Raw genomic sequence first — 27,830 nt, 5'->3', positions numbered from 1 at the left:
TTGGTAGGATTTAAAAGAAACAAAAACTCCAATAAATGTCTTTATTTCCTAACCAATATCGTAATACTTATCAGGAGATTATGAGTCGTATGACATCGCTATAACTATTTAAGATAGACATCAACAATACAATAGTAGGATTACTATTATACTAAGACGATATAATGTATAACAAATGATTGGTTTACTGAATTCTCACCATGTTGCTTGTATAACAAACTTAAAAGTTATTACCCGACTACGAGATACTCAATATAATTTCATTAAACAATCTACCAATAATCCTAAAATGAAGGACAATATGTTTCTTGTTGGTATATCATTATCTCTCATGTGTCGGGCTACAATAATTTCAGAGAGCTAATAATGATATCTTGAATAAAAACTAGATATACATTATACATAGACACTGTTCAGCTACTTAAGACAGCTTTCATACTTGCGTTTTAGAGACATAAATTACCTACACATAGACAGAATGTTTTTTTACTATCGAAAAGGCAAAGAATTGTGTGCATACGTCTCGGATTTTACCATTTTAATTGCCCTTTTATATAAAACAAGTAAAATAAAACACTTTAATGACTAAACTAACAAACAAAATAACGATCTCTTTCTTAATTTTAAAAATATGTAAGTGTTTAAAAAGATATACCATCACGCAATTATGAAAGCCAACTGACACATAATATAACAATTATTTCCGAACATCCATTGTGAATCACTTCCTTAGCGATGTGCCGAGTAAAAAAAAACTTTGTTTTCTAACTAGGAACGATATTTATCAATATTATCCAACTATTATGGAAATGGATATCAAAATATCAATGACGGAACCTATATCAGGATAATAGTAAGAAAAGAAAACACTAAATCATATCTAATAGCTGTCCCATCTACATCCCAACTGAAGAAATTAAATTAATGTGTCCCTCTACACACTATACAAGTTATACTGACGTTATACCTTCAAAACAAAATGTTCCAAATATTTCTAGTATCAACTCGGCACAACGCTACTACGTTCTCATATCTACATTCAATAAATCACATTATAAAAATACCTATTCAGATTAAGTCTACGTTTGTGCAAGGACAATAATTAAGAGTTACTTACGTCTAAAAACTAAAAAATATTTTTGTGATATACAAATCAATAAATAATGAACGCAGCGCGTCGACGAATGATAAGTAGGATGTGGTACCGCGCGGGTACCGCTGTTAACGATTTATATCACAGAAATTAATCGCAATATGACCGACTTTAATTTTATCAACTTAAATCGAACTTATAAAAATCCTGCTGACGTGTTTGTATACTGAATAATCGAAAAAAAAAAACTATAAAATTGGAAGGGTATAAGTGCTTGTTGATTTATATTGTATATTCAGGAACTCTTTGTCTAGATATTTTCTCACAAACATGAAACTTGGATGAAAACGTTTCATTACTTTACTCCTAAACGGTCTTTCTTGGTACGACGTACATATGAATTTTGAGATGTCGAAAACTTATTAATCACTACCTAACCTATTCACTTTCCCAAACGCGAGCGAACATAACAACCACATACAAGTTTCATGAAAACGTAACGTAACCACTATAATTGGCAGACATTTTTATTATTTTATTCAGCATTCATTATTAAAGGCACAAGAAAATCGTATCAATATAATTTGATGAGTATAGTAGATTTTTAAACACATTGTTTGCCACACTATCAAGTAGAAAGACAATATTTTATCAATGGGAATTGGCACACAGTGGTCTGTACCTTTCTTTTGTTGTGCAAGAGTTATCTATATCATAAAATTAGGTCTAACCATGTGTTCACAATCTATGTGCTCACATATGTAGGTACATAGTTGTATTTAGATAATGTAACTTCAGTACAACATACATTGAAAAACAGATGACGTTAATTCATACAGTTTGGTATAATTAATCGAAGGGTCTTACTTCAGTTTTTCTACTAAATGATAACAGTAGGCGAAGATGGCTGGATGGTTGGAAGTGACAACTTTAGCTTGGCCATTAATATAACATTGGTTGTACGTACAACATCCCTTATCCTCAATATTAATAAAACTGTGCCTTCAACAATCAATACGCAAGTAATATCAGTTACACTCAAAGTATCCATTACCAACTCCTTTAACACAAGAGTCGAACATACCGCTCCTTACTTACAACTGAACTAAGGGTACATTAAATCTAACGTACAATTAGGAAACAAATTCGAAACTTCAACAAATGTACAAATAGAAAGTTTTAAATTAGAATAGTGCACTCGAAATTGACATTTTGAACGAAACTTATTTTTTACTGCATGTAGGCTAGACAAGAACCATCACGCGTATGTAAGTTTATTGTTTATTTATGATGGCGCCACAGTAGCAAGTGTATCAATTTTGAAAATATTGCCGAAATAAAGGTAGTATAATGATTTAAACAAGAAAATGGCTGCCGCTTTTGTACATCTGAAGTTTTCTACACCGTGTTTTCGTCAACCTCCATACATTAACTACACTAGTCACCAGAGATAATTTTATTTAACTCTACGCACTTCCCTCCATTTACAACTGTTCAAGTCATGTCATAGTCTTTTGTTCAGTGTTAGTGTTCAGTTCAGTGCTATTGTGGAGAGTTTATGAGTTGTAATTCGCTGCTTCCTGCTGGACAATGTTTAAATTTGTCCCCCAAATAAGATGAAGCTCCTTGCCTATAACCTCCGTAGGTTACTCTTAATGGGGGGCATACTACTGATAGTCAACTAGAATAATCGCAAAAATTAAGGTGTAAAACACAGTTATATCTAAATCAAATGTCAAATGCGTAATACCACAATTAATCGTATTAATTGTTAGTGTAGCCCTAGTTATGAGCTGCATAGTATGCAACTAATGCATCATAATCAACTAAATAAACTTTGGTTTATTTTAAGCCCCAACCTTTTTTGTTTCTAAAGTTTAATAGGGGTTTGTTTTTATTAATAAAATTTACAATATCTTCTTTTGAATATTTAAAATCGAATTAGATATTGTATTTTTTTAACAATTTCGACTGCACTAGTAAAAGTAGAAACAACTAAACCAGCCTCAAAAAATATAACCTACTAACTTACGTGATTTATTTACGAATCACAAAAGTTACTATTACTGCTACACTTTTTGACGGTGGCAACACTAACATTTTGAAGGTATACAATAAAAGTACCTAATTCTTAAATTACCAACTCTGCAACTGTTCACGAAAAGTCATTTTTCACCAACTTTAACACTTTTTTCACTCGTAATATAGAGATCGTCTTTTCCCAAACAAGAACTTTTGATATGATGTTTGAATATTAGCCTCCATTGCAACGTCTAGTTGGTTATAATTTAAATGCTTAATAATTTTATTTACGGGGCTGTTACATGTCACTGTAATGCCTCTTTTTTCTTTGAAGGAGATGGACCAATATCACTAAAATTATTTTTCATTGAAATTCCACATCTCCAGTTTAAAATTTCATAACTTGTAGGCATTCCTGGGTCAATATTTTACAATAAATTTATTCAGTAAAGATAAGTCAATTAATTATCCTCAATTCATTACATTACAATAATTTTTGCCAATTTCATTTATGTAATATCATTATTGATATCATCTTATAATAATTATTTAAAATTGTTGTAGTAGAATTTCTACTTTCCAATGTTTTACTTATATGTAAGCTTAGAAAATTAAATCTAAGCCTTATATTAAGTGTAAAGTATAAATGAATTGTCATTATTACTATCTTGTAAAAATCTGGCAGTATGCTTGTCTCTTCAGAAATCTTTTCAATATTCACCATATACATTATAGTATTGCTTCCCAATGTCAAAATATAATTGTTTTATAGTCAAGTGTATCTAATGCCAAGCTAAGTTAATGTTTTCCAAGGGTTCAAACACTGGCTCATGGTTGTAAATCCCGAGTTGATTCATCACTATAGTCTCGCTGTATGGTTTAATGCGGCAGATATCTGGGCGCCGGCATCGCGGACAGCAGCGACGGGTAGGACTGCGGCGGCGGCAGCAGCGCGGGCAGCAGCAGCGCCGGCTGGTAGCCCGGCGGCGTGCCCAGCACCGCGGGCGGTGCGTGCGTCACGTGCGGTGCGTGCGCCACGTGCGGTGCGTGCGGCGAGTGCGGTACGTGCGGCGCCTGCGGCGAGTGCGCCACGTGCGGTGTCTGCGGCGAGTGCGGCACGTGCGGAGCGTGCGGCGAGTGCGGCACGTGCGGCGAGTGCGCCACGTGCGGAGCGTGCGGCTGTTGCGGCACGCTGCAGGGCGAGGGTCATTCAACGCGCGCGCGCTTGGTCGGCGGCTCGCCCTCGCCGCCCCAGTACGCGTATTCCGGTAGCCACTTGACCAGCTGCGCGTCAAAGAATTCCTCCAACCGCTTCGCGTCTTTGTAGATTTGTGTATCCGGCTAAAATAATTGTAAACTTTTAGAAAATCTTATCTTATTGTTACATCATGATTGCCGTAGAAACAAGAATGGCCTGGGTGGGAATTTGAATCATTTCCATAAGGATAAGTTTACTAAATTATTTAATGAATATTTTTCTTTAGCAGTAATATACCACACATTACTATATATTATTGTCAAATTTAGTAAATATATGAATGACAACATATGGTTTGTAGGTTGTCTGTGGCGGACTCACCGGGTTGTACCTATAAGCGTTGCGGAAGAGCAGTCGGCAGTCGGCGACGAACTGCGCCACGTTGGTGTAGCGCGCGGCGCTGCGCGGCTGCAGCTTCATGCGGATCATGTCCAGGCACATCGGGCGGGATATCTGCAAATACAAACATCTTATTAATCATTATATTATACAAACAGAGGTAGTGCCGAATTTGTCGCCCGCACGGAAGACATGCGGAATGGCAGAAACTGTATGGCCTATATTTAAAAAATTTAGCACTGAGTAGAGGCTATCATGTTTATAACAAGGATCTCGTGTGTCGGGTTTTTTGTGCATAAATGTACTTACGTGTTTATAAATACGCATTTACACATTGTTTATGCTATCGCCACCTTTGTTTTGAACAATATTGACATTAACACGAGTTACGTTGTGCTGAGCTTAGAATGATGTTCACATAAACGATTACCTTGGAGTGGTATTGCAGGTTGTCTGCGGGCACCGGCTCGCGGAAGGGGAGGCTGAGCTCATACTGGCAGTACAGCTCGAGAGTGACGCGCTCCACCAGTTTCTGCGCACGCGCCGACAGCCCGCCGGCCCCGTCCTCCCCGCCCTCCCCGTCCGGCGACATCGGCAGTTCCGCGAAGTTCACACACAGCAGGCACTGCCATGTCTCAGTCTCACTGGAACATTTACACAACATTTAACAACATGTAAGCTTTATGTTTTGCTCATAAACATGAACAATGTCATCCAGAATATTTTTTAGTATTTGATACCGGCACATAACTTAATCGTATTATATAAAATGAAATGAATGGTAGTACAGGTTTGCAAGGGCACTGATTCTACTGGTATGTTGGGTAAGATACCATAAGAATAGTAAACTACAAGATTGAGCGACTTAATTATTAAGGTGTACTCACTCAGGTAGTTTCTCAATGGTCGGTATGTGGCAGTACTGGTGGAAGACCTTGGGGCACTTGTCGCAGCACATGAGCTCGCCGCCGTCCATGCACACGGCGCACCAATCCTCGTTGGGGTCGGGCTGGGGTTTACCCCCGGGGTCGGTGGAGGAGTGGACGTGGGGTGCTGGCGAGGGCGCCGCCCCCGTGGCCGCCGGCGCCTCCGCCACCACCTGCACTCCGTTCGAATCCAGTTTCGCGATGGTCGCCATGAGATCTTGGACCGATTCCGCGCACACTTTGTCCAGCTCCGACGAGACGCCACCCTGAGAGAATAACTAGTCTTTAACGCAACACAATAAGACCTAATTTACGTAGCGAAATTTCTGTTGTGTCAAAACAATAGTTCATCCACACAATTTATTTACTAATTTGCTAATAATATTTCGTAATGTTTTTTCATTTATTTATTATTTGACAGAAAAACCCCTACGCCTTTTTTTGAACCACATAATCAAAGTTGTTCCCTTAATTTTAGCGATGTTTGTATGAAATGATGTATACGTATACGTTATTCAAGAAAAAATCATAGCAATGAAAATATGATGCTTACATAATCAAGAGTAGTATAGACCTATCTCCCAAAATTAAACATAAGTTTAAAACTATTTAATAGCTAATTTATTGGTTACATGCAATTTACCTACACGAGCCTGAAGTTAGGCACAAGCGTTGTTGCTATTATTTTCGAAGACTAACGAGATAGGGAGACAGAAGATAGATTTACAAAGCTAGTGGGGTATCTAAATTCATGTCAACAAAGTTAAAACCATGTAATGTGAATCAGATTTTTTTTCTATGTGTAATTCGTTTTTGTTACTGTTATAAAAACTGACTTAAAGCATACAGGTCAAGAAAAATTAATTAGTAAGTATAGCAAATACCTACACCATTCGACAGCTAAAGTTCCACTGTTTTTTGTGGGAATGAGTAAAACTACTGTTCACTAATAGTTCCTTTATTTCTTGTAGAAAAATGCCAAACGATACAGATATAATGGTTACATAGTATGTAGTCATAGGGTGGTCAATAAACACGTATTGGCCTAAGGTATGTGTTAACATTAAGTTAAGATGATACAACATTGAGATATACTGTGTTAACTGGGATGTATTAACACTGAGCTGAGGTATTTTAACTTTGAGCCGAGATGTTTAAGAATTGAACTGAGTTAAAATTGAGATAAGCTGAGTAGGCTATGCAGTGACAACTAGCATAGGACAACACCATATAGTTTAAACTTGACTGAACACCTTTGGTGAACATGAACATGAATGACACAAGAGTCAGTCATTTAGCAAAAACGGTTTTTAGTGTAATATGTTAATAAATAATAATGCAAATCATGTTTATTGTATCTAGAGCATAGTTAACAAAGTAAAATTGAGCAGTATGTTGCACAATTGTCAGCTAGTGGACATAATGTAAACATTTATGGTTGATTCTCAGAGTGCATGTCCTGCCAGTAGCTAAGGCAGAGGAGGTGCTGCTCGTCGGCAGTACTCACGTTGAGGCTGGGGCTGGGCGTCTTGGGATTGGTGGAGGTGACGACGGAGGGTCCCGAATGCTGGCGCGGAGTGCCCGGCGTCGCGGCCGGCGCCTGTGCAGACATAGGTCGTCCCAGCGTGATCTTGAAGTCCGACCCTCCCGAGTTTTGTGATGTGTTCATCATGTTCGGCTCAAAACCGCCTGAAATATGTGGGTGTTGTTTATTGGTAGTTTTATAATTAATTATACTATGTTGCTTATTAATTATTATAATATAATATGTTAGAAGAATTAAGTACATTTTAAATCGTCGTAGTCACTTTAAAAATTAACTGAGTATCTTAAGGATATTTTTAAGGAGATAGAAAGCAAATCAGCATGTTTATAAAAGGTCACCATTTTTCCATATCACTTCATACACTTTGAAGTGAAGTGATATTATAGCAACTGATTATGACGTTATCATATCAGCGATTGTAGAAGCGTATCGTGTATAAAGCGAGTTTGGTGCGTTACCATTAGCCAGCGAGTGCTGCGGTATGTGCCACTTGGCGGCGGGCGCGGGCGCAGGCGCGGCGGCGGGTGCGGCGGCGGGCTGCAGGTGGTGCGGGTACTGCGGCGGCGCGGACGCGGGCGCGGCCGGTGCGGGCGCGGGGGAGGGGGTGCGCGGGCCGCCGCTGCGCCGCCCGCCACATGCGCCGGCGGAAGCATACGTGTTCGACGCGTACGCGCCCATCACTGTAATGCAACGAACATACGTAACGATCATTACTTATTTTCCACTCGACTACATTTTAATATTTTTTATATAAATACTTAATGCATGTGGAAGCTCATTGTGCATAATTTTCATAATATCGATTACAAATATTTCATATGCGTGGTAATCTAAAGTGGTCTGTAAAGCTGTGTAGGCGTGTGTATCGGCACGTGTCAAGGTGTGTAGCGGGTGTGGCCTCACTTTGATGGTAGGCGTGGTGCATGGCGACCTGCGCGGAGTGCTGCGGATGCGCGGCGTGCGCGTGCGGGTGCGGCGCGTGCTGGCGCGGCGCGGCGCCGGCGCGGCCCGACGCCGCGTTGAGCAGCCCGCGCAGGTTCAGGTCGCTCATGCCTGCGCCAATGTCATAGACGTGTGTTAACATTTGGAAAAACCAAACAACAAAATTATACAGCGTACATGTGACCACTCTAGACGGTACACTATACTGATGATAGATTTCATATAAATAAAAAATAAAGGCATACTATACCACTGATTTTTAGGAAGTCTAAAACCTAAGCAGAAATTACTGCAACCAACATAAATTGAAGCATGAGGCCAACATGAAAGGCAGAAATAGTGTATGCACTCACTCTGCAGATGGTGTGGGTGCGTGGTGGAGGTGACGTGCGGGTGCCGCAGCGGCGTGTGCGCACGCGCACGCAGCGCCGCCACGCCGAGGTACGCGCCGCCCGACGCGCCGAACGGCTGCACATATAAACGCATATTAATCAACTATCATTACTTTTTTTAGGCCATTATGACCTAACACCAAAGTAGCCTATGTGACAACTTTTTTAGGACTAGTATCTAATATGTTAAAATGGCTTTAAGAAATTGAATATTGAGACAAAATATTTTTTTGGTTTTTGCGCTAATACAAACCAAATCATAGTTTATGTTATGATTGTGAATCACTGTAATACTAGTAAGTGGTATTTACCATATAAATAATCCCAGATAATGCAGATAATTTTACATCGAATTGAAGAAGATTTTTTTAAATATATGACTAAGACAGACAGTACTTTTTACAACATTTATTACCAATTAGTATATACACAACGATTTAAACCAAATGTCATACATAATAAAAGCCACCAATTCTATGACATTCAAGACATATTCAAAAAATGAAAATGACAAAAAGCGCATAATTGAAATAACCAAAGGACAGAAGTCCAAACACATCTCCCCGTGTGCTTGTAAGGCTGAAAATAAACGACATCGATAGCAAATTAATAGAGAATTAAAATAATACACATAAATTTAGTTAGTCTTGCTTGTACCAGATTTGTAAACAAACATTGCTCCACTTATTAGATTATGTCCACAGTATTTATAAGGTATACGTGTAGTATCGTATAAAGCCTGGCGTCGACTAAAGCGGAATCGAGGGGCGCCGAATCAAAGCGTAGCTATTAAGTATGTTTAGCGGCGTAAAGATTAACGCTACTGTAGAGGAACAGATCGTTGCGTTCCTCTATGGAAAGGGAAGATTTCCAGTCACGCAGATGTTGCTTGTGACCGGCGGCAGCCCCTCCGACGGTTCCTATTCGGAGGTGGTATATATGCTGCGTGTCGCGCAAATTCTGCTGTCGTAGGTCAGTATCGTCTCTTGCCATCTATGTCAATGTCTTCTCGCAGTTCCATTAGTGTTGACGAGATGGCTGTGTATACTAACTGTACCGCCACATATGTAATGAGTGATTAGGCTGTACACATCGTGGCGCGTACCTAATAATCACAGTTTCATAGTTAATGTATAATAGGCCAAATGATACTCGATTGGATTCGCTTAGTCGACGCTAGCCATAACCAGGTATAATTTAAGAGTACATGTTTATTTACATTTTTGGTCCATGACTGGTGACTGTACTTCCGTATACTTACAAAACATGCAAAATACTTTCGTCTACTCGCATTACAAGTTAACGTTCGACAGATACGCAACTGACCTGGTAGCGAGCCAATGTCTGAGACATGTAACAGTTTTCAACGGACTTCTGATAATAATTCAACATTTTTTTCTTTAATAATTTTGATGTTTCTTTTTATAATATAATTAAATGATAAATGGGGTAGATATAAAGTCTATGTAAGGTTAAGCCTGTCCACAAACAGCATCATCAATAGTATAATAATTTATAGTTGCAGTATAGTTAGTCATCTTAGCTTCCACATTTCTGGGAGATAATTTGTATAAATTTCACATAATTTAAATCTTTAGAGGTATAATATAATAATATAATATCAGCCCTGTATTATATACTCGCCCACTGCTGAGCACGGGCCTCCTCTACTACTGAGAGGGATTAGGCCTTAGTCCACCACGCTGGCCTAGTGTGGATTGGTAGACTTCACACACCTTCGAAATTCCTATAGAGAACTTCTCAGATGTGCAGGTTTCCTCACGATGTTTTTCCTTCACCGTTAAAGCGAACGATAAATTCACAAAGAATACACACATGATTTTAGAAAAGTCAGAGGTGTGTGCCCTTGGGATTTGAACCTGCGGACATTCGTCTTCGCAGTCCGTTCCACACCCAACTAGGCTATCGTTGCCGTCTTTAGAGGTATTCAGAGTAAATTTTAATCATTTTTAATTATATAGGTAATAAACAAGATAGTTAATTTGTGAATTTTAGTTTGGACTATAATAAATTATATTTCTAAATTGTCATATATTGATGCTGTCATCACTTATTTATGTGAAGTTTTTTTTTTTAGTATCATTATAACACTAAAACAAGTGATGAGTATGTATAAAAGTGTGTAGTGCACCTGATGCATGGCGACGTGTTGCAGCGCCACCACGGCGGAGTTGTTCGGCGCGGGCGGGATGGGCGGCGCATGCGTGGCGGGCGGCTGGTGGTAGGGTCCCTGCGTGCCGCCGCCACCGCCACCACCACCACCACCACCGCCGCCGCCAGATCCGCTAGATCCGCCGGACCCGCCGCCGCACCCGCCGTCCACCTTGCCATCCACCACGATAGCGCCGATGTTCGATAGCACTGGAGGTAAATACAAATAAAAGATTAAGCAAAGAACTTTAGCAACAGTGACGTACATAAAATCGCCACTGTAGTCTGTTAAATTGATTGCTGGCTGATACATTATAAATTTGATCACCTCATACATCACCGATCTAGTGGCAAACTCTGAAGTCAGTGAGAATATCTATTTGCCTAAAATAAAGTTTAGTACCCAATGCGACTGTTAAATATATCTCAAATAAGCTTAATGTTATAATTGAGTTTCTTATAATACGCAGAAACTCAAGAACAGTTTTAACACAAATGTTTGTGATTGGTTTGAAGAGACGAGAAGCGTCAATACGGTTGTAGTCGCAGGATATAAAGTCAAAAACTTACTTTAGCACTTAGAGCTAGCAAAATAAACCACAAATTAGCCGGACATACCTTTAATCAACTCAGGCAGCTTATCCAACGCGAGACTGATGCGCACAGGTATCTCCGGGTTGGGTATATCGGCTCGCCTGCTTTTGATCCGCTGCAGATGAGCGCATACAGAGTGCTTGGTGTAGAGCACGGCTGTATCGCTGCCCTGCTCTAAGGCCGCGTTCACAAACTCCACGCAATGGTCCGTGATGGCCGCCAGCTGTTCTAATGCCTCCTTCTTTTCGGTGAGGGTGCGTTGCTTCGCGTCGCATACCTCGTTCAGTCGCAGAACCAGTTGCTTGCCACGTGTGTTAATCGCGTTAGTCAGTCTGTAAGTGTGAACGATCCTTTGTAAATTGCTATTAAGGTAGTCGTAGAGTGTTGCTTTGTTGGCATTGTGACAGCGTATTGATGTAAAAAAAATGCCGCCGATTATAATTTGTGTAAATACCACTTTAGCCAGCACAATATCTTACTCTCTTTAGTTGCTTATAAATTAAGTATAAAGAGGAAATATAGCAAGCCGTTACAATTATAGCGACCATGGGTAATACAGTGTACCAACTGACGTCTAACTTGCCTCATTTAGCACCAGATCCAGAACCATTAGATCTAGAATCAAGAAATCATTAGATCTAGAACCTTTTGATAACAAGCTTTGTCTTAATAATAGCAAGAAGATTTGCATATATTTTTTTCTACAACCGAAATTACCGTATATACAATCACGACAGAATTTTGTAAATATTAAAGCTTGCAGGATTTGCGGCTAGTGTGTATAGTATTATAGAAATATTGCCTCTAAACTAAATTTGGGAGTTCCCATGCAATATATTGCTGCAGTTACTTGTTAGTATAAAACTATATAAACTTACTTGACGACCGTCTGCGTGATGTCGTGTACGAGCGCCTTCTTCTTGTCGGCGATGAGCTGTTGCCGGTCGCGGATCACCTTCATGGCCGAGCCGAGCAGCACGCGTTTGTAGCTCACTTCGGACAGCAGGGACGCGATACTAGACCGCGCCTGTAACACACCAACATTTCAAACCGTTCAGTGGACGAGGCTAAAGTAATTTTAAAGGGGATAATATTTTTTTTATTATAATTGAAGGGAGGCTCAAATGCCCCCACAGACCGAAGGACTCTCAGCATCAACGATAGCGCGAGGCCTAATTTCCACGCCATACCAGGGGTCAACACAATGCCCAAATGGTGCACATTGTACAACAGCAGACAGCCCAGCTAGAGAAATCCAATATATTTTTGCAGTATCTGGGAATCGAACTTGAGACCTCAGCACTGCAGTAGTACTGTAATTTAACTACGCCAAACATTTATATTGTAATGAAAAAAAAACATGATGCAGTAGGTACCTGCGCCGCCATCTCCGTGCTGAACTGGTACTTGTGGTCGCGGTGGTGCTGGAGCTGGCAGTCGCGGCACGTCAGCCGGTCGCACGTCTCACAGAACAGGGACAACCGCTCCTGAACAATGTACCGCAATATATTAATGAACAAAAACATTTCACATTCCATTCTCACACTATTGGTACGGCAAAGTGACCTCATTAAACCTGATGGTAGATAGGGTCCAGATAGAGTATTGACTGACAAGATACCCTCCCAGTCGATAACACCTGACTGGTTCAAACTGATCCGGGAGTGCGACACACACTTCAGTCACTATGCCATGTTTGTATCCTGTTTATGATGGTTGCTATGTGGGCGAATACAAATATCTTACCACCGGTACTACCAGTATTTGTCAAACCCTATTTCAGTGGAAGAAGCCCTGAGAAATATTAAAATACTGAGTATCTCCACATTTTATAACTTCGAATGTTTTTATTTTTACGGACAGTATATCGACGGTTGAAATGGTAAACGAATTAAGCGATTTATTTTTTTAAATTTACTAGCTTAAAAAAAAAACAGAAAAAGAATTAATTTTAAATATGTATGAAATTAGTGTCGAAAAAAAATATCGCCTTAAGGCGATACCTCAAGGTCCATTTTCATACATTTTGTTTCGGCTTTAATCTGGGTAACTAAACAAGTATTGGCAAGTAAAGAATTTAAATTCACGTCTAGTTAGTGATTAGTTCTCGCAGTTGAAAGAAAAACGTAAAAATAATTAATAATCATGGATATTTCGGTCTTTAAAATTTAATATGACGAAATTTTGAGACGAAAAATGAACGTTTTTCTTTCAACTGCGAGAACTAATCACTAACTAGACGTGAATTTAAATTCTTTACTTGCCAATACTTGTTTAGTTACCCAGATTAAAGCCGAAACAAAATGTATGAAAATGGACCTTGAGGTATCGCCTTAAGTAAATTAGCCTTCCAACCGTCGATATGGGCTGTAAGATGGCGGTACCTGCGCGTGCTCCCTGCAGAACATGTCGTGCGCGCTGCGGGCGCCGGCGTGCGCGGCGTGCAGCTCCGCCACGGCCTCCTCCTTGGACTTTATCGTGTGGTCCTTGGTTATCTTTAGCCTGCAAACGGTTTGATGGTCAATTATAATTAGAGGTAATTGTTGTTTTATATGATTACTAGCTTTTCGTCGTTACCGCGTGAAGGAGTTTTCTGGGATAAAAGTCCCACTATATATATTTTCCCGGGATAGTAGCCTATAACCTTCTCAGGGTCTTATACTATCTCCATACCAAATTTTGCTTTCTTATACCACGTCTTATGTCACGTCCCGTTCCCGTGGGAACGAGATAAAAAGTATCCTATGTCCGTCTCCTGGTTCTAAGCTACCTCTCCACCAATTTTTAGCCAAATCGGTTCATCCTTTCTTAAGTTATAAATAGTGTAACTAACACCACTTTCTTTTATAAATATAGATTATTAGATCTTTCTCGGTATAAAAGTAACACTGCGTAAATTTATGTAAAGAAATTGCTTATATGTGAATCCAGAGCATCGTCTATCTTTATACCAAATTTCATACAAATACAATAAATACGGTTTCGGTGGCAAAGTTGTATTTGGTTTTCTTGTCAATACTAATCTGAAATCTGGGATTTGTGCCTCATATGGCGGTATGCCTGCCCACTATCACATCATGAGACGGAACATATGCGAAAAGTGCGTTTTCTGATCGCACTCAGCCTACACCATCGGGGTAAAAGCGTGATATGTGTTTTGTGTGTTCAAACAAATCCATTACGCAGTACTCAATTAAATTTTAGTAAATATCCAAACATCTTTACTTTCCATTTATAATGTAAGTAAAAAGTATAGTGTAGTATGTTTGTTACCTCTGATGCGCATGCACACAGTTATCACAGATGAACTCGGCGCAGTCCACGCAGTAGCTGGTGGCGGGCTCCGTGTCCTCACAACTGTTGCACTGCTGCTCACCACTTATGGTTCCTGCTCAACATAAAAGGCGCATGTACAGTACTCGCCAGCAAATAACAGACATTGTTTTTAAAAATATGTAATTGGTTAGCTTCAGTTTTGTAAAGCGTCATGTCTGCCACTCACAATATACCTTCGGTGAGACAAGAGCACCATTGGATGCGAGCGGGCAATGCCGCACCTGACCAATAACATTTTGTAGCGCCAATATATTTAAAAAACGCATAAACGTCACAAAGGCAGTATGGTACTCTGGCGAAATGAGAATTAACTTGATGGGTGACTTTGTCGTCCAAATAAAAGGATGTTTTTAAGGCGCATTGGCATACTGAACTCATTTTTGAATTTTTTACAATTGTGTCCTTGTCTCACTGGAGGTACGATATGCCCTTGACGTTTATTGCTGATTTGCAGATTTTCTTTCTTTAACTCGATGACAAATATTGTTTGGCTAATTGTTATTGTAATTACTTTTACTTTCGGCGATATTTACTTCTCAGGGCTAGAATGAGATAGTTCTAACCCTGAGAAGTAATTATTGAGCAGAATCGGCGAAAAATAGAATCGCATTTATTTTGTATGCGTGGTGCTCCGTTCCTAAAGCCTAATTAAGACGAACCATTACTTATTGCTATCAACAATAGTTTGGTATGACTGCTTAAAAATAATCCCGTCTAATCATGCGCAGTGGCAAGTCATTTCTCATCCGCGTTGACGTATACGAGGAATTTGAGATATTAAAAAATCGAACATTGTTAGCTTATTGCTAGCAACAATTTTTCACGCTAAATGAGGCTTTATGGGTGCAGTTTCAAGTATTTTTACGAATTGATTCTATTCGCCTCGGCGAGGATATTGGACGTTGGACATTAAGAAATGTAGTGCTCACCGTTGGAGCCCGTCTGTTCTACGGCGATCTTCTCTATGACAAACCGCTGGTCGATCATGTTGGCGGGCTGGCACTGCAGCCGACACACTGGACACGTGATTGTGATGCGTTCGTTTGCTGGCAAAAGAAATAACATGTTAGAGACCAAGCCTTGTTCCACCTCTGAATTAGCAGAGATTCATGAATTTAAAATTTATATCTCTGATCATCGGTAACCTAGAATTTGGGATGTTTATTAGCTAGAAACCCAGCTAAGGAAACAGACAAATGACATGCCGAAGTAGGATAAGGTTTTTTTTTGATCATGAAGGAAACTGCGATGAATGCTTACGTATGATTCTACTTATGCTGATGTATGAACGTGCTTACCATAAAGTTACTCTTTTCGGCCATATAAAAAAAAATGTACGACTTACGTAGAAACTCCCTAGTGGCCGCCCTCTCCTCGATCTTGGCCTTGATGCAAGGCTCGCAGGCGGAGTGCAGGCACTCCATGAGCTTGGGCGTGCCGTCGGCGAGCGCCAGCGTGCCCTGGCACATGACGCAGCGCGCGCTGGACAGCTGAGCGCGACCCGCGGTGGGGGACGCCAGCGAGTCCGCCGAGCCTTTGTCATGAGGCTCCCCGGATTCTCCGGACTCGGGGTTGGACGGCCCCGCGACCCCCGCCGCAGCCTCTGTGATGTTACCCACCTGTTAAACAAAGAGGATTCATAGTTATATATAGATAGATCTTTGATTCACAAACAGTATATGGTCTGGATTATGTGGTAAAATCCTAATACATAGTTCTTAATACCTTTGCCTTAAGTGCATGTGTGGCAGGTGCAGGAAAAACTTTGTTCAAATGTGTGGGAAAGTCTTTCAAAGTCTTAGTTCAAATATTTGTCTGTATCTAGCGCCGGCATTAGAAAGAGGACTGCGTATTGGACAATATAAGAAGGGATGAAACAAAACAACGTGACGGTGGTTCGATTAATGCTGGCGCCACACATAGCAAAAATATTTGAACACTGGTATAGCATGGGTATTTGTGCAAAGTTTGTTTAAATGTTTGCGTATTTGCCATTGGTTATCGGTTTTTCGACCCCACATCAAAGCGTTCATAGTTGAAAACTTTGCGTATCCTGCCACACTTGCGCAAAGTGCAGTTTTATGGAGTTGTTTGAAGGAGAACCGATTATATGAGAACCTAAAAGTAAAAGCCCTAAAAATTGAGATTTGGTCAGTGTCACCTGGATCAGAATAACAAGTGAATTTTTATCTTGCTCCATATCGGAGTTTTTAGTTTATTTTTACATAGGTACATGTAATAAATAATTATATTCACATATAGTACAAGTATAACGCGTCCACTAAATCGCGGTACATCGTGTTTGTTGTCTCTTTGAATACTGTGAGCGAGTTGATTTGCAAAGCCTGTGTGGAAGGTCTAAGTAAAACTGTGTGCAAAGTCTTTCAAAGTCTTTGTTCAAATATTTGTCAGTGCGTGAGGCCGGCATAAGACTTTACTAAATACTCACTGAACTCGATTAATCGTACTAATTGTGGTAGTAATACATTAGGATAATCGAAAATCCGGATAATTGAATGTAGGTATGAAGAAGAGAGCTTAGTATACATAATGTGAATAATTATTAACTAGTTTTTTTTGCGGCTCCGTCTTTACCCACGTTTTGACGTGACATGACATTTGCCATTCCCGGGACAAAAGTAGCCTAAAAAACTTAGATGTATCTTTTAGAGGAAAAAATTTCATAATCGGGTTTTGAGTTACATACAAAGTTTCATCCCATCGCGGCTCACGGTTGGCAATCCGGATCATCGCGAATCTGTATAACTGAGGTCCGGATACTCGAGTATTCACTGTATTTAAATGGTCTCAACACAGAACAGCTAAGTTAAACCTACCTCAAGGACACTAGCATGCAAATAATTTGTATTTGCCTGCGCGAGCGTCTGAATTACTTATTACTCATTGTTTCAATAATACAAAAACGAACATAAGGTCACGCTTTTATTTCAGAAAACACAGACATAAAAGCACTTATTATAGTTTTTCAGAATACGCAAATATATTCATTGAAATATAACAAATTTTACGAATTTTACCGTGATTTTTTTATTTTCAGTTCAGACCAGAGCCTTGCAATCTTCACAGTCACGGACCGGACTGAAGTGGCGGTAGTCCGAAAAATTATGTTACATTAACTACCTTCATTTTAAAATTATACATCTTTTTAATATTGTAACTTTATTCCTTACCTTAGCATCTAATCCATCCGACAAACACTCTTGTACGGAGTTAGCTATTTTCGCTGTTTCTAGTCTGTTTCCGCCATCCTGAGTTTTGCTTTGAGCACACATAAACCTCCTAATTTTTTCCGATGCAGTTGTAAGCGAATATGGTTTTTCGGGGTCTTTAAAAAACACGCTGATACATTTGAATTCTCGGCATTCAAATAGGCTTTTTTTGCTATTCACAATATTACCACAAGAACCATTTTCACGAAACCGTTTGATTACACTCCGCACTGTGCGGATGGAAATCTTCAACGACTTTGCAATCTTAGCTTGAGTTTTCCCATCCTTAAATAACTTCTGTATTCTGACCACTTTTTCGTTACCAAGTTTCATGTTTAGGAACTTTAAATACAGAAGTTCTACGACACAAATAACACAGAACCGTCTTTATCCAACGAGACGCAAAAAAGGACTGGAAAGTAGTAGAAAGCTACTAAATCTTTACGAACGCATTGAAGTTAGAAGTGACGTCACAGTTTTTTTCCGAGAATTGGTGGTAGTTGTAAAGGGCGGGTAAAGAGATCACCTATAAGGCGGCCATAAAATTTGTTGCAACTACTCTTTCAAATAAGTAATAACACTGGGGTCTTTAAGTGATATGATTTATGACTTCGGCTTTTAAGGTTTGTCGGTGTTAGAAGTTACCGACATTGTAAGGTTTGTTATTTTATTAAAAACTTTTCTAATATTTATTTTTATACTTGTATTTGAAGGTTAACAACGAAGGGGCGGCAGCTGGGAATTGAAGTTATTTCTTATTAAAATATATCTTTTGCCAGAGGGAGTTAGCATAGGACGGCGGTCGTAAAAACCAAGCTATTATGCATAAGTGCGTTGCGCCAGCTCCACATTGGAGACAGGACTGGAATAGAGCAGGTGCAAGGGTAAAACATAGCCTTACGTCTATTCGCATACGGCCGATATTAGTTCGACGAAAAACTACGTACAATCGGACAAGTTCGTGCTAGTACACTTCCAAACACATTTTGCTTGACCGGTCTAATGTCCCGAGATATTTAGACACGCCCCTGTCTCATATTTCACCAATTACGACAGTTTTGGAGATGTGCGAAAGGAACAGCAGATAACTCTTATTATTTACTATAGTTGTATTTTACTGATTGACGACGCGCACGCAACTATTGAGTAACATTTTGCTCACAATTATTTTTTCGTTTACGGCCATCGATATCTTGCCACTACGTAGACTTATGTTCGTTTACTGGAAGCTTGATTACTTAGTCGCCGACCTGTCCTGTGACTACTGCACCATGGATTATATATTCCGTGAATTAAATCTTACGGTAAGTAAAACAGTCATACTATACTATATAATATTTAAATATTAATTTGAACTAGTGGACGTTCATATGCGTGGGAAAAATATCGGCAGCCAGAGAACTAATAATTAAAATTTTGCAGTTTTGAGAAAATCGCGGTTTATGGCTTTTTTTTAATTATTGGTCATCATAATTAATTATATTTAAAGCCAACATAGACCACCTTTTTAAGCTCTTTTAAATATAATTATAATATTATTGAGTTTTGATGAATACTTATTCCTTTAATTGTGTAAAACAGACTTCAATATGCTACTTATTATATTTTATATTAATCCTTAAGTTATCCTATCTATCGTAGGGTCAAATATGATTAGTCATTGGTGTGTTTTTTTGCCAATAAATTAACATAGTGCTATTAATCATACTTGTAGTAATCTATGTAGTATGTTATTTAAGTTGCTTTACGTATAATCAAATGTCAAAATATTGAAAAGAATTATAATTGGAAAACTAAAAAGTACTCAATGCAAAAATAAACTACTTCGACGGGTATACTCACTATAGTTATAGGTGTTACCTATCTTTTCTTGATCTCAGTTAAAAATTCAGAGTTTTCGATATTGAAACAGCAGTAGCATTAAGCGTAACTTTAACGTCGACTTTTAATAGTAAACTCTAATTTAATGTTGGGAATATATTAAGACAGGCCGGTAAGCCTTTTAGTCCAGTCAATAAGCTCAAAAAGGTGTCAATTTATGTATTATAAAGATCCAAAAATATGAGTGATAGCTCATTCGATTTGGATAACATGACGTCTAGAAAAATAATCTTTAGTGTTCATTGGCACTTAAAAATACAATTGTTATTAAGAGGATAAAGAGGTTCTTCGATAACTTAAAAATATTAATATTTAAGAAATAAGGAGGAAATTTCCAATTTAACGAAGTCACGACGCCCGAAATTCTATCTCCTTTATTAATAATTTTTATTTAATGCCAAAAATATAGACGAGTATAAATAATTTATGGATAGGCGATAATTTGTTTTTATTACAGTAATATTGCATAGCCAATATTTTTATTGCTGCACATGTGCAGTTTAAAAGTGTAAAGATTTCACATAAAAAGGGTCTTTGTTAGAGGACGACATTTTTTTATGTTTTTGTTAACCCCGGTTCCACGTCGACGCCTTTATCGGAAAGCGGCGTCCATTGTTTATTGAATTTAGACGAGTTTAAAGATTTTAAGTAGTGGTATTATGATTTCTTACTAGAGTAATTAACTATGTCGGCGCGTTTGTAAGATCCGCTTATAGACGTTTAAGTTCCACCCAGTTTAACCCAGAGGTTTCTGTTATTATTGTTTCTTTTACAACTACATAATATGTAGCACTGAATTAAAGTAGAATTACAATCCGATTTAATGCAAATTTGGGATTTTTATCTCAATAAAATGTGTGCAATTATGGAAAACAGAGCTGATTTTTTTTTTTACTTAATTTGGATTATTTCGTACTTGACCCACGTATTTTGTGTCGGCCGCACTAGCGTTCTGCTCCCATATAAATTTTATTATTTTGGCACTGTAGTCATTACATTAAAATATTATTAGAATAATAGATTTTAGTAATTAATATATAATTTAATTGTATTACAGAGAACCACTGTCCCTCGATGGATACACTAGGATACGGATGAGAGCTCCATCGCTAACCGATCCAGAGCGCACACTCTACTCAACCTGCCTGCTGAGCGTATCAAACTTATAATGAATACAATTAAATCATATCACTGAAGTAACAAAAAATGTGTTTTATTTACATGGACTTTCTACGAAATTTCATTTTACATGTGTATCTCATTATTTGTTGGTGTTGCAAATATATTATCTACTATATTCGATTTTAACTTTTGATAATTATATATCGTAGCGATATGTGCGTGAGCCTCATCGACTGTTTCACAAAACGAGCCTATTGAAATAAATCATTTTGTTTGAAAGATTTGATTGTGAGATTTAAAAAAAAATATTTACTTTAAATATTACACTTAAAATGAACTCTGCAAATATAAACGTTATTACATTTGGAAGGCATCCCGAAAAAAGTTAGTAATCAAAAATCTTGTTTAGTTATCTCTGAAAATAATTACTGCGAATAAATTTTTTTCAAATTTTCTTATTTTTAAAATTTTTCCCTTTATATCCGCAAATGATAATAATAACACTTACTTATGTAAAAAAAAACAGGTAGTTATATCTTTTGACGAATCGTGAAATTATTTGTATGAATTACTCAGCCGTGACTTTTCTTTCTTATCAATGATTATCAATGAAGGGTCTAAAATTATTATTGTAATGACTCCAAGTTACTAATTTTTGGCACATTATTATTCAATAAGTTTGAGGTTGGTTGGAATTTATTCGAAACAAAAAACCAGCGCCCATACAAAAAACGGACATGTCCTTTAAAAAGTAAATAAAATGTTCATAAAAGCGTAAAAAAAATTGAGAAAAAGTATAATAATTTCTAATAATGAAACGAATAACAATAATTTATGATTATGTGAATGATTTAACGAATTAAATAAACTGAACTGTTTAAGTAATTTATATAATTCAAAATTCAATCATAATATGCAGCTATTAAATCGGTAAAAAAAATCAATAACTGTAAGTTGATTATAGACTTTGGGTTTTAACTCTGCGAAAACTAAATAATTGGCTAAAGAAAGTAACTAAAATTTACAAACTGGACATGTGCAGCAATAAAATGTTAGCCTTACGAATATTACTGTAATAAGAATTCAAATCAACGCCTACACTTATAATCTTTAAATGCCTCTAAATTCAATAGCATAACAATAGACTCAGTTTAACGATAAATGCGTCCACGTAAGACCGGTGTCAATACAAACATTGATAAAAATGCGCTCTTTAACAAACCATTTTTATGTGATATATTTATTCTTTTCAAACAACATCTGCAGCAATAAAAATGTTGGCCTTTCAATATTACTCTAATAAAAGCATATTACCGCCTACACATAAAATCTTTAAACTCGCCTCAAATTCAATAAATAATAATTGCTGCATATCGATAAATAGTCCAATTAACTACTTCAAAAAGGTGTTAAATAGTTCAAATTAGGATGAAAACAAGGTATTTCGTTATTAACTCAAAAACTATTCATATTTAAGATAAAAAAAGATCATTAAAAGGAAATAAAAAAAAAAAACAATATCTCCGAGAAGCTAATAATTTTAGGTCAATTATTTTAACTTTAATGTTAATACATATTTGTAAATACAGAGATATCGTCTAAGTTTTTGAAATAAAATAAAATAACAATTCAAATAATGAAATCTATTAACTATGATTTATTATTATAATATGAATTATTGAACGAATTGTATAAACTGAACAGTTTAAATTTTTACGATTCAAAATTCAATCATAATATTATGCAGCCATTGAATTTATTTAATAAATTAATTATAGACTATGGGTTTAAAGAGACCGAAAACTAAAAACTGCTTAAAAAAGTAGCTAATCATAATTTACTAACAAAATATAGTTGTGACAAATATGGCGGAAATTGCTTTAAAATGATTTTTTTTAATACAACACAAAGTTTGGTTTGTTAAAAGTTAAAAAGAAGGTAATCAGGCACATAATATGATATAAAATAATTAACATAATGTCGTTTCTTATTTATTAAAAATAATGCCAAAAATTTAACAATAAAAACACTGTAAATCGCGATTGTCTCCAAACTATAAAACTTTTGTTATTACGTTCTTTACGCCGACGATATGCATCTTACAAGTATAGGAATTATCGTCATAGCATAGACGTGCGCGCATTAATTTTAATTTCGTTTTCTATTATACAATCAGCAGCGGTTCGGTGGTGTTACGTAACGTCATTACAGGTAGCCAGTAGGCCTACGACTGATATCGATCTATGCAATCGATCCCAAACCCCGCCTCCCAAACGTAGTAAAACAAATTTGCCAAGTTATTTTGACCCTTAGGGTGGTCGACCGCGAACTTTGCTGATTGTACATACTACTTCGTACACAATATTTCAACTGCATCATGCAATCTCAGACTCTCAACGTTTGAATTAGGACCTCAAATTGCAAATCAGAAATCGATGTACGTATTAACGTTTTGTTCTTTTTCGTTCTTTTTAGTCTTTGAGAGCTTTAAAGGGTCGCCTTTATGGTAGGATCTCCAAGATTTATGGGGTAAATGCCGTCTAACCACTATGTGAAGGAAAAAGGCTGTTCTCGATTTGAAGCTTTTAAAATTTAGACCTCACGATACATTCAGATACTATTATCGCGTCAAAATCACTCTTCTGCATCTCATGGTAACCGGTGTGGGGTCCAAATAGTGTCAATTGACGCGAGATGATTATCCCTCGCCAGTCGAGACAATTATGTTGATTTGTTTAATACCGGATATACCTACACAGGCTGATCCCGGAACGCGAAACACTTACGTAGGCCACTTTGACAGGTTTTTCACTTTGAGTACGGTGGTCACTATCCGGCGACACATATATCCTACGACCAACACTACCAGCACTTGTAACGAGGTCGAAGCCCCAAGAAAATTCTAGAACAATGAGTATCACCGGGTGTAAACTACTGCGAATGAAATCTCACCAGAATTGGATGTTATCACTAATATTATATGTTTACATTTTTTTTAACCATCTCTAAATAATTTACGTACATATAAATATTCAAAAGTAGCCTAAGTTACTCATGAAATCACCTATTGGAAACTGAAACCCAAAAAATCGATTCTGCTATCAATTAAAATAAAATCATTTAAAATAGACAAAGGTTTTAAAAGTTTGTTTTAACGCCTGTATTCATAAACGTTATTTATCTAAGGACGGAGCATTGCTGTGACAAGTCTGTTTCTCAGCTTTGTTTATCTGACAGCTTGTTGTTTGTTCAGCTTTGTTTATCTGACAGCCAACTAGATTAAAGTTGTAAGTATCTCAATATTAGCAAAACACAACGGCCCTATGTCTACGCACTGCGAAAGCTGCCATGCCGTCAGCACTGAAAAACAGACTTGTTACCACAGCAATGCTCTGTATACAAAGTTATATATTTTCACATACACTTTAAAATTACAAAAGGACATTACATTAAACTTAGTTTGTAGATATAGTGATAAATACTACAAGCTGTTTGTTCGTTGCCGTAATTGCATCGCGAAGTAATCTCACAAACTTTTTATATCGAAAACCATCGGGCAAACTAGATTACTCAACTAATTATGTTATATGGGAAAAATAACCACATATAGATAGAATAAAGTGTAGAAATCAAATCATCATGGCATCTCATTGGATGAACTATACCGTATTTTGACGGTTACACGCTAAGATCATAAGATCGTTAACCAGGTTATGATTGGTGTGTAATCTCAACTTATACACAGCTGTTTGGAATTTCTTGATAACAATATGGAGTTGGGTTACCTCTCAATTTAAATCTGATGAGAATATATTCCGGGACCTGGCAAGCACTGAGTACATAAACACTAATTCTTCAAAGTTGTTGGCATGAAATTATAAATAATAAAAAAAAACATAATGAGATAAAAGTTATCAACGGTAGATAATGTTTTCAATAAGTTTTTTTCCAGTGATTCGTAAACAATAATGCGACTTGACTTTATATCATTTTTATTATTAAAGACATTGGGTAGGATACAAAAATAGAGTATATGCTATCTGTGGTAGAAGAATGCTTCATTAAAGTATAAATACTAGATGCGGTAGATCATTTTGATGCAAGGAATAAATCTGTCAAACAGACATGACTGAAATGGTTTTCAAATTTCAAATACACCATGTTGATTATTTAGCATATTGACATACTACATAGGTTTTTGTATTTTTTTTACACTTGACAGAAAAAGATGGATGTTCTTAGTTTTAACTGTGTCAGTATTTGTTTGTCTCTTTGTGGCATAGTAATTTTCAAATGAACAGACCGATTTCAATATGATATATATTTTTTAAAGCTGATGTGATAAAGATGGTTCTTGGCTATAATTTAGAAAGACCTATTGCGGCATTTGAACATCATCAACTCTTTTCTTACTTTTACTGGATCTAATGATTTGAAATTTGGTATATTATTACTTCAGAGATATTTCTAAGATATGACAACCTTGACCTGATGCTGTGGCATCAGGCAGTCTGTGGTATATCGAACTCTTCAGCAAATTACAGCAAATATAGCATGTTTTAGCTCATAAGAATGGTCTCAATGAGTAGGTGTTATTGAAAGATATTGGATCAAGGCCCATGGAGGAAAGAGTAATTAAAAATATTTAAATAAATGAATGTTAACATTGTTGCCTCGGTGACCCAACCCTATGCTGGAAAATTGCTAATACTACTGTAGAGGTTATGGAAAACAAAAATAACATATTTCTTACTTTATTTAAGTTTTTTATGTAAGGGGTTAATTTTGTCTATACTATGCCTATACTATGCCATCTAATTAATTTATGTCTAAATTATTGAAACAATCTTTATTGACATAGCATCATGCGTTTTTCCCCTGTTCAGGTATAAGGAATAGTGTATCAGACCTACATTTTATCAGCTACATTAAGTTCCATGTTAGCATTGGGCAATCTAATTATAAGTTTCAAAAATGCCAAATTTCTTTTATTTTTTATTCAGACATGGTAAAGTAGCTCCACTGCACCTGGTGGTAAGTGCAGTGAGGTCCAATAGAATGTCAACTGACCACACATGATTACTTCTCAACAATCAACAGAATAATGCGGCCTGTTGGAACTGGATATACACAGTTGATCCCAAAACGCAACACATTTATGTGGGCCACATTGGCGAGTTTAACTCCTTGTATATGGTGTTAAAACCTGCTGTACGGGCTAATATTAATTATATTCTACCACCAGCAAACCTGCATTAGGCCAACGGTAGACAAAAATCTTACACTTTTAAAAATATTGGAGATAATATGCTCCCAGCAGTGGGACGTAATGGGTTGATCTTAAACTGTTTATGCTGTACTAGATTTGTACTAGTAAGACTTATGCCTTACTTAATTAGTGGGATATTATGTAGATAGTTAGGACCAGAAAGTTTTCTGTCATCAGGGTATCAACTTACATTGAGCTGCGATGGCGGTTGCGGGTTGGGTTCGGGCAGTTCGTCCGGCACCTCTTCTTTGATGGTGACGCCGAGCAGCGGGCCGAGGTCCATCAGCGCCCGCTCTATGTCCTCCCCGCTCGGTTGAAAATTTACGTTTTCCATTCAATATGTTGTCGTGTCCTTCGCGATGCTATTCCACTCCCCTGGACAGCATTTTCACTGGCACAAAACTTTCACTCGTCAACTATAAGGCAAGCACGTCAACATAACTAATTGAGGATTGCGATAGACAGAAACTCAACGACGTCTTTTGAAGGACAGTTTATTAGATAACACGGTCATATCACTACACTTTTCCCCTGTTGTAAACGGACCCTAAAAGTTTTTTGCCCTCATTTACGATAATTTAAGTTTATCAACAAAAATTATCTCTAGAAATTTTTTAACATGCGTCCATTCGACAACCATCAGTGACCATAGTCAAGATAGATTTTTATGTGGAAATTACAAATTATAGATTTCTAATTAATGTCTGGAATTTATGAATCTGGCTGAATTTCAACAGAAATTGCGATTAAAAATAATTATATGATTTTTCTCATTTTCAAAATATTGTGTACATTTTTTTGTACAAAATATTTACTACTCATTTAAATCAAAGTTCACTGTTCTGTGTGTTGTTTCTGTGTAGATATGTTTAGTGCCTTTCATTGTGCAGCAATAATTTTAAATACGGATTTTAATGTTGCTTTTATGATATGTATTCTATCTTTTGATAATATACACGACTAAACTATATTGAAGCATAAACTAAAAAGAAAAAATAGTTGCCAACTTCAATCAACATAAAATGATTTAGGGATTTAGGTTTAAATTGAAAACGAATGGGACTTTTAAATTCTAGACACGAGCAGTGTAACATTATTCTGTTCAATATATTATTAAATATTGAAATTAAACTAATTTTCGGATTCTATCGCGGTGCTAGTATTTTATTTTCTCCCGACGTTTCGAAGACTTTGCAGCCTTCATGGTCACGGGGGGGACTGAGGTGTTGTTCATCCGTAAAGTCAAAGTTACAATATCTACCTACATTTTACAATTATACAACTTTTTTAAGTTTTTTAAATTTTAGCTGTTGGTGGTCCGATCTACGCAGAATGAGCTCACAGTGTCTTGAAGTCTGGCAGCCGGTCTTTTGGGTTCCGATTTAATTAAATGTAGAACTGGATCCCAGGCTTGTGCAAGCTTCCAACCATCTTCCCTATTGAAATTAGGATGTTTTTAATTTCAATAGCCTCGCGAATCATCCTAGGCAGGAATCGGTGTTCTTTGGCGAGGATTTGTGGCTTGTCTAGTCGCAGATAATGATTGGCGCCTCCCTCAGAGTGTTCAGCGACTGCAGACTTCGTCGAGCGTCGGTGTTTCACGTCAGCTATATGTTCTTTTACGCGGGTCCCTATATTTCTTTTTGTTTGCCCGATATAAGAGAGGCCACTATTATTAAATAGTTTCCTTATCCAAGCTACAGTTAGT

General features: G+C 37.3%; 1 protein-coding gene across 3 annotated transcripts; it reads right to left on the bottom strand.

Moving 5' to 3' along the window:
* Nucleotides 1-27: 27 nt before the first annotated feature.
* Nucleotides 28-26,795, bottom strand: LOC115442470 (E3 ubiquitin-protein ligase TRIM33). 3 transcript variants are annotated; one of them, XM_037447755.1, is made up of 17 exons: nt 17,812-18,326; nt 15,966-16,239; nt 15,550-15,666; nt 14,558-14,672; nt 13,669-13,786; nt 12,661-12,771; nt 12,163-12,311; nt 11,309-11,616; nt 10,671-10,900; nt 8,480-8,594; nt 8,088-8,237; nt 7,643-7,864; nt 7,146-7,327; nt 5,600-5,904; nt 5,143-5,356; nt 4,695-4,826; nt 28-4,456 (listed from the first exon to the last, which is right to left on the bottom strand). In XM_037447755.1, exons 1-17 carry the CDS (start codon nt 18,181-18,183, stop codon nt 4,322-4,324), a joined length of 3,249 nt encoding a protein of 1,082 aa, XP_037303652.1. In that variant the 5' UTR covers nt 18,184-18,326; the 3' UTR covers nt 28-4,321. The 3 variants fall into 3 exon arrangements, with proteins under 3 accessions (XP_037303652.1, XP_037303653.1, XP_037292185.1); XM_037447756.1 differs by lacking the exon at nt 17,812-18,326 and adding an exon at nt 26,313-26,795 and having other exon boundaries at nt 4,221-4,456; XM_037436288.1 differs by lacking the exon at nt 17,812-18,326 and adding an exon at nt 17,659-17,732 and having other exon boundaries at nt 4,221-4,456.
* Between the last annotated feature and the right edge of the window lie 1,035 nt (nt 26,796-27,830).

This window comes from Manduca sexta, chromosome 7 (assembly GCF_014839805.1).
Source record: "Manduca sexta isolate Smith_Timp_Sample1 chromosome 7, JHU_Msex_v1.0, whole genome shotgun sequence".
Taxonomy (NCBI): domain Eukaryota; kingdom Metazoa; phylum Arthropoda; class Insecta; order Lepidoptera; family Sphingidae; genus Manduca; species Manduca sexta.
The sequence above is the reverse complement of the archived record's forward strand: the minus strand, read 5'-3'. Positions and strand labels throughout refer to the sequence as shown.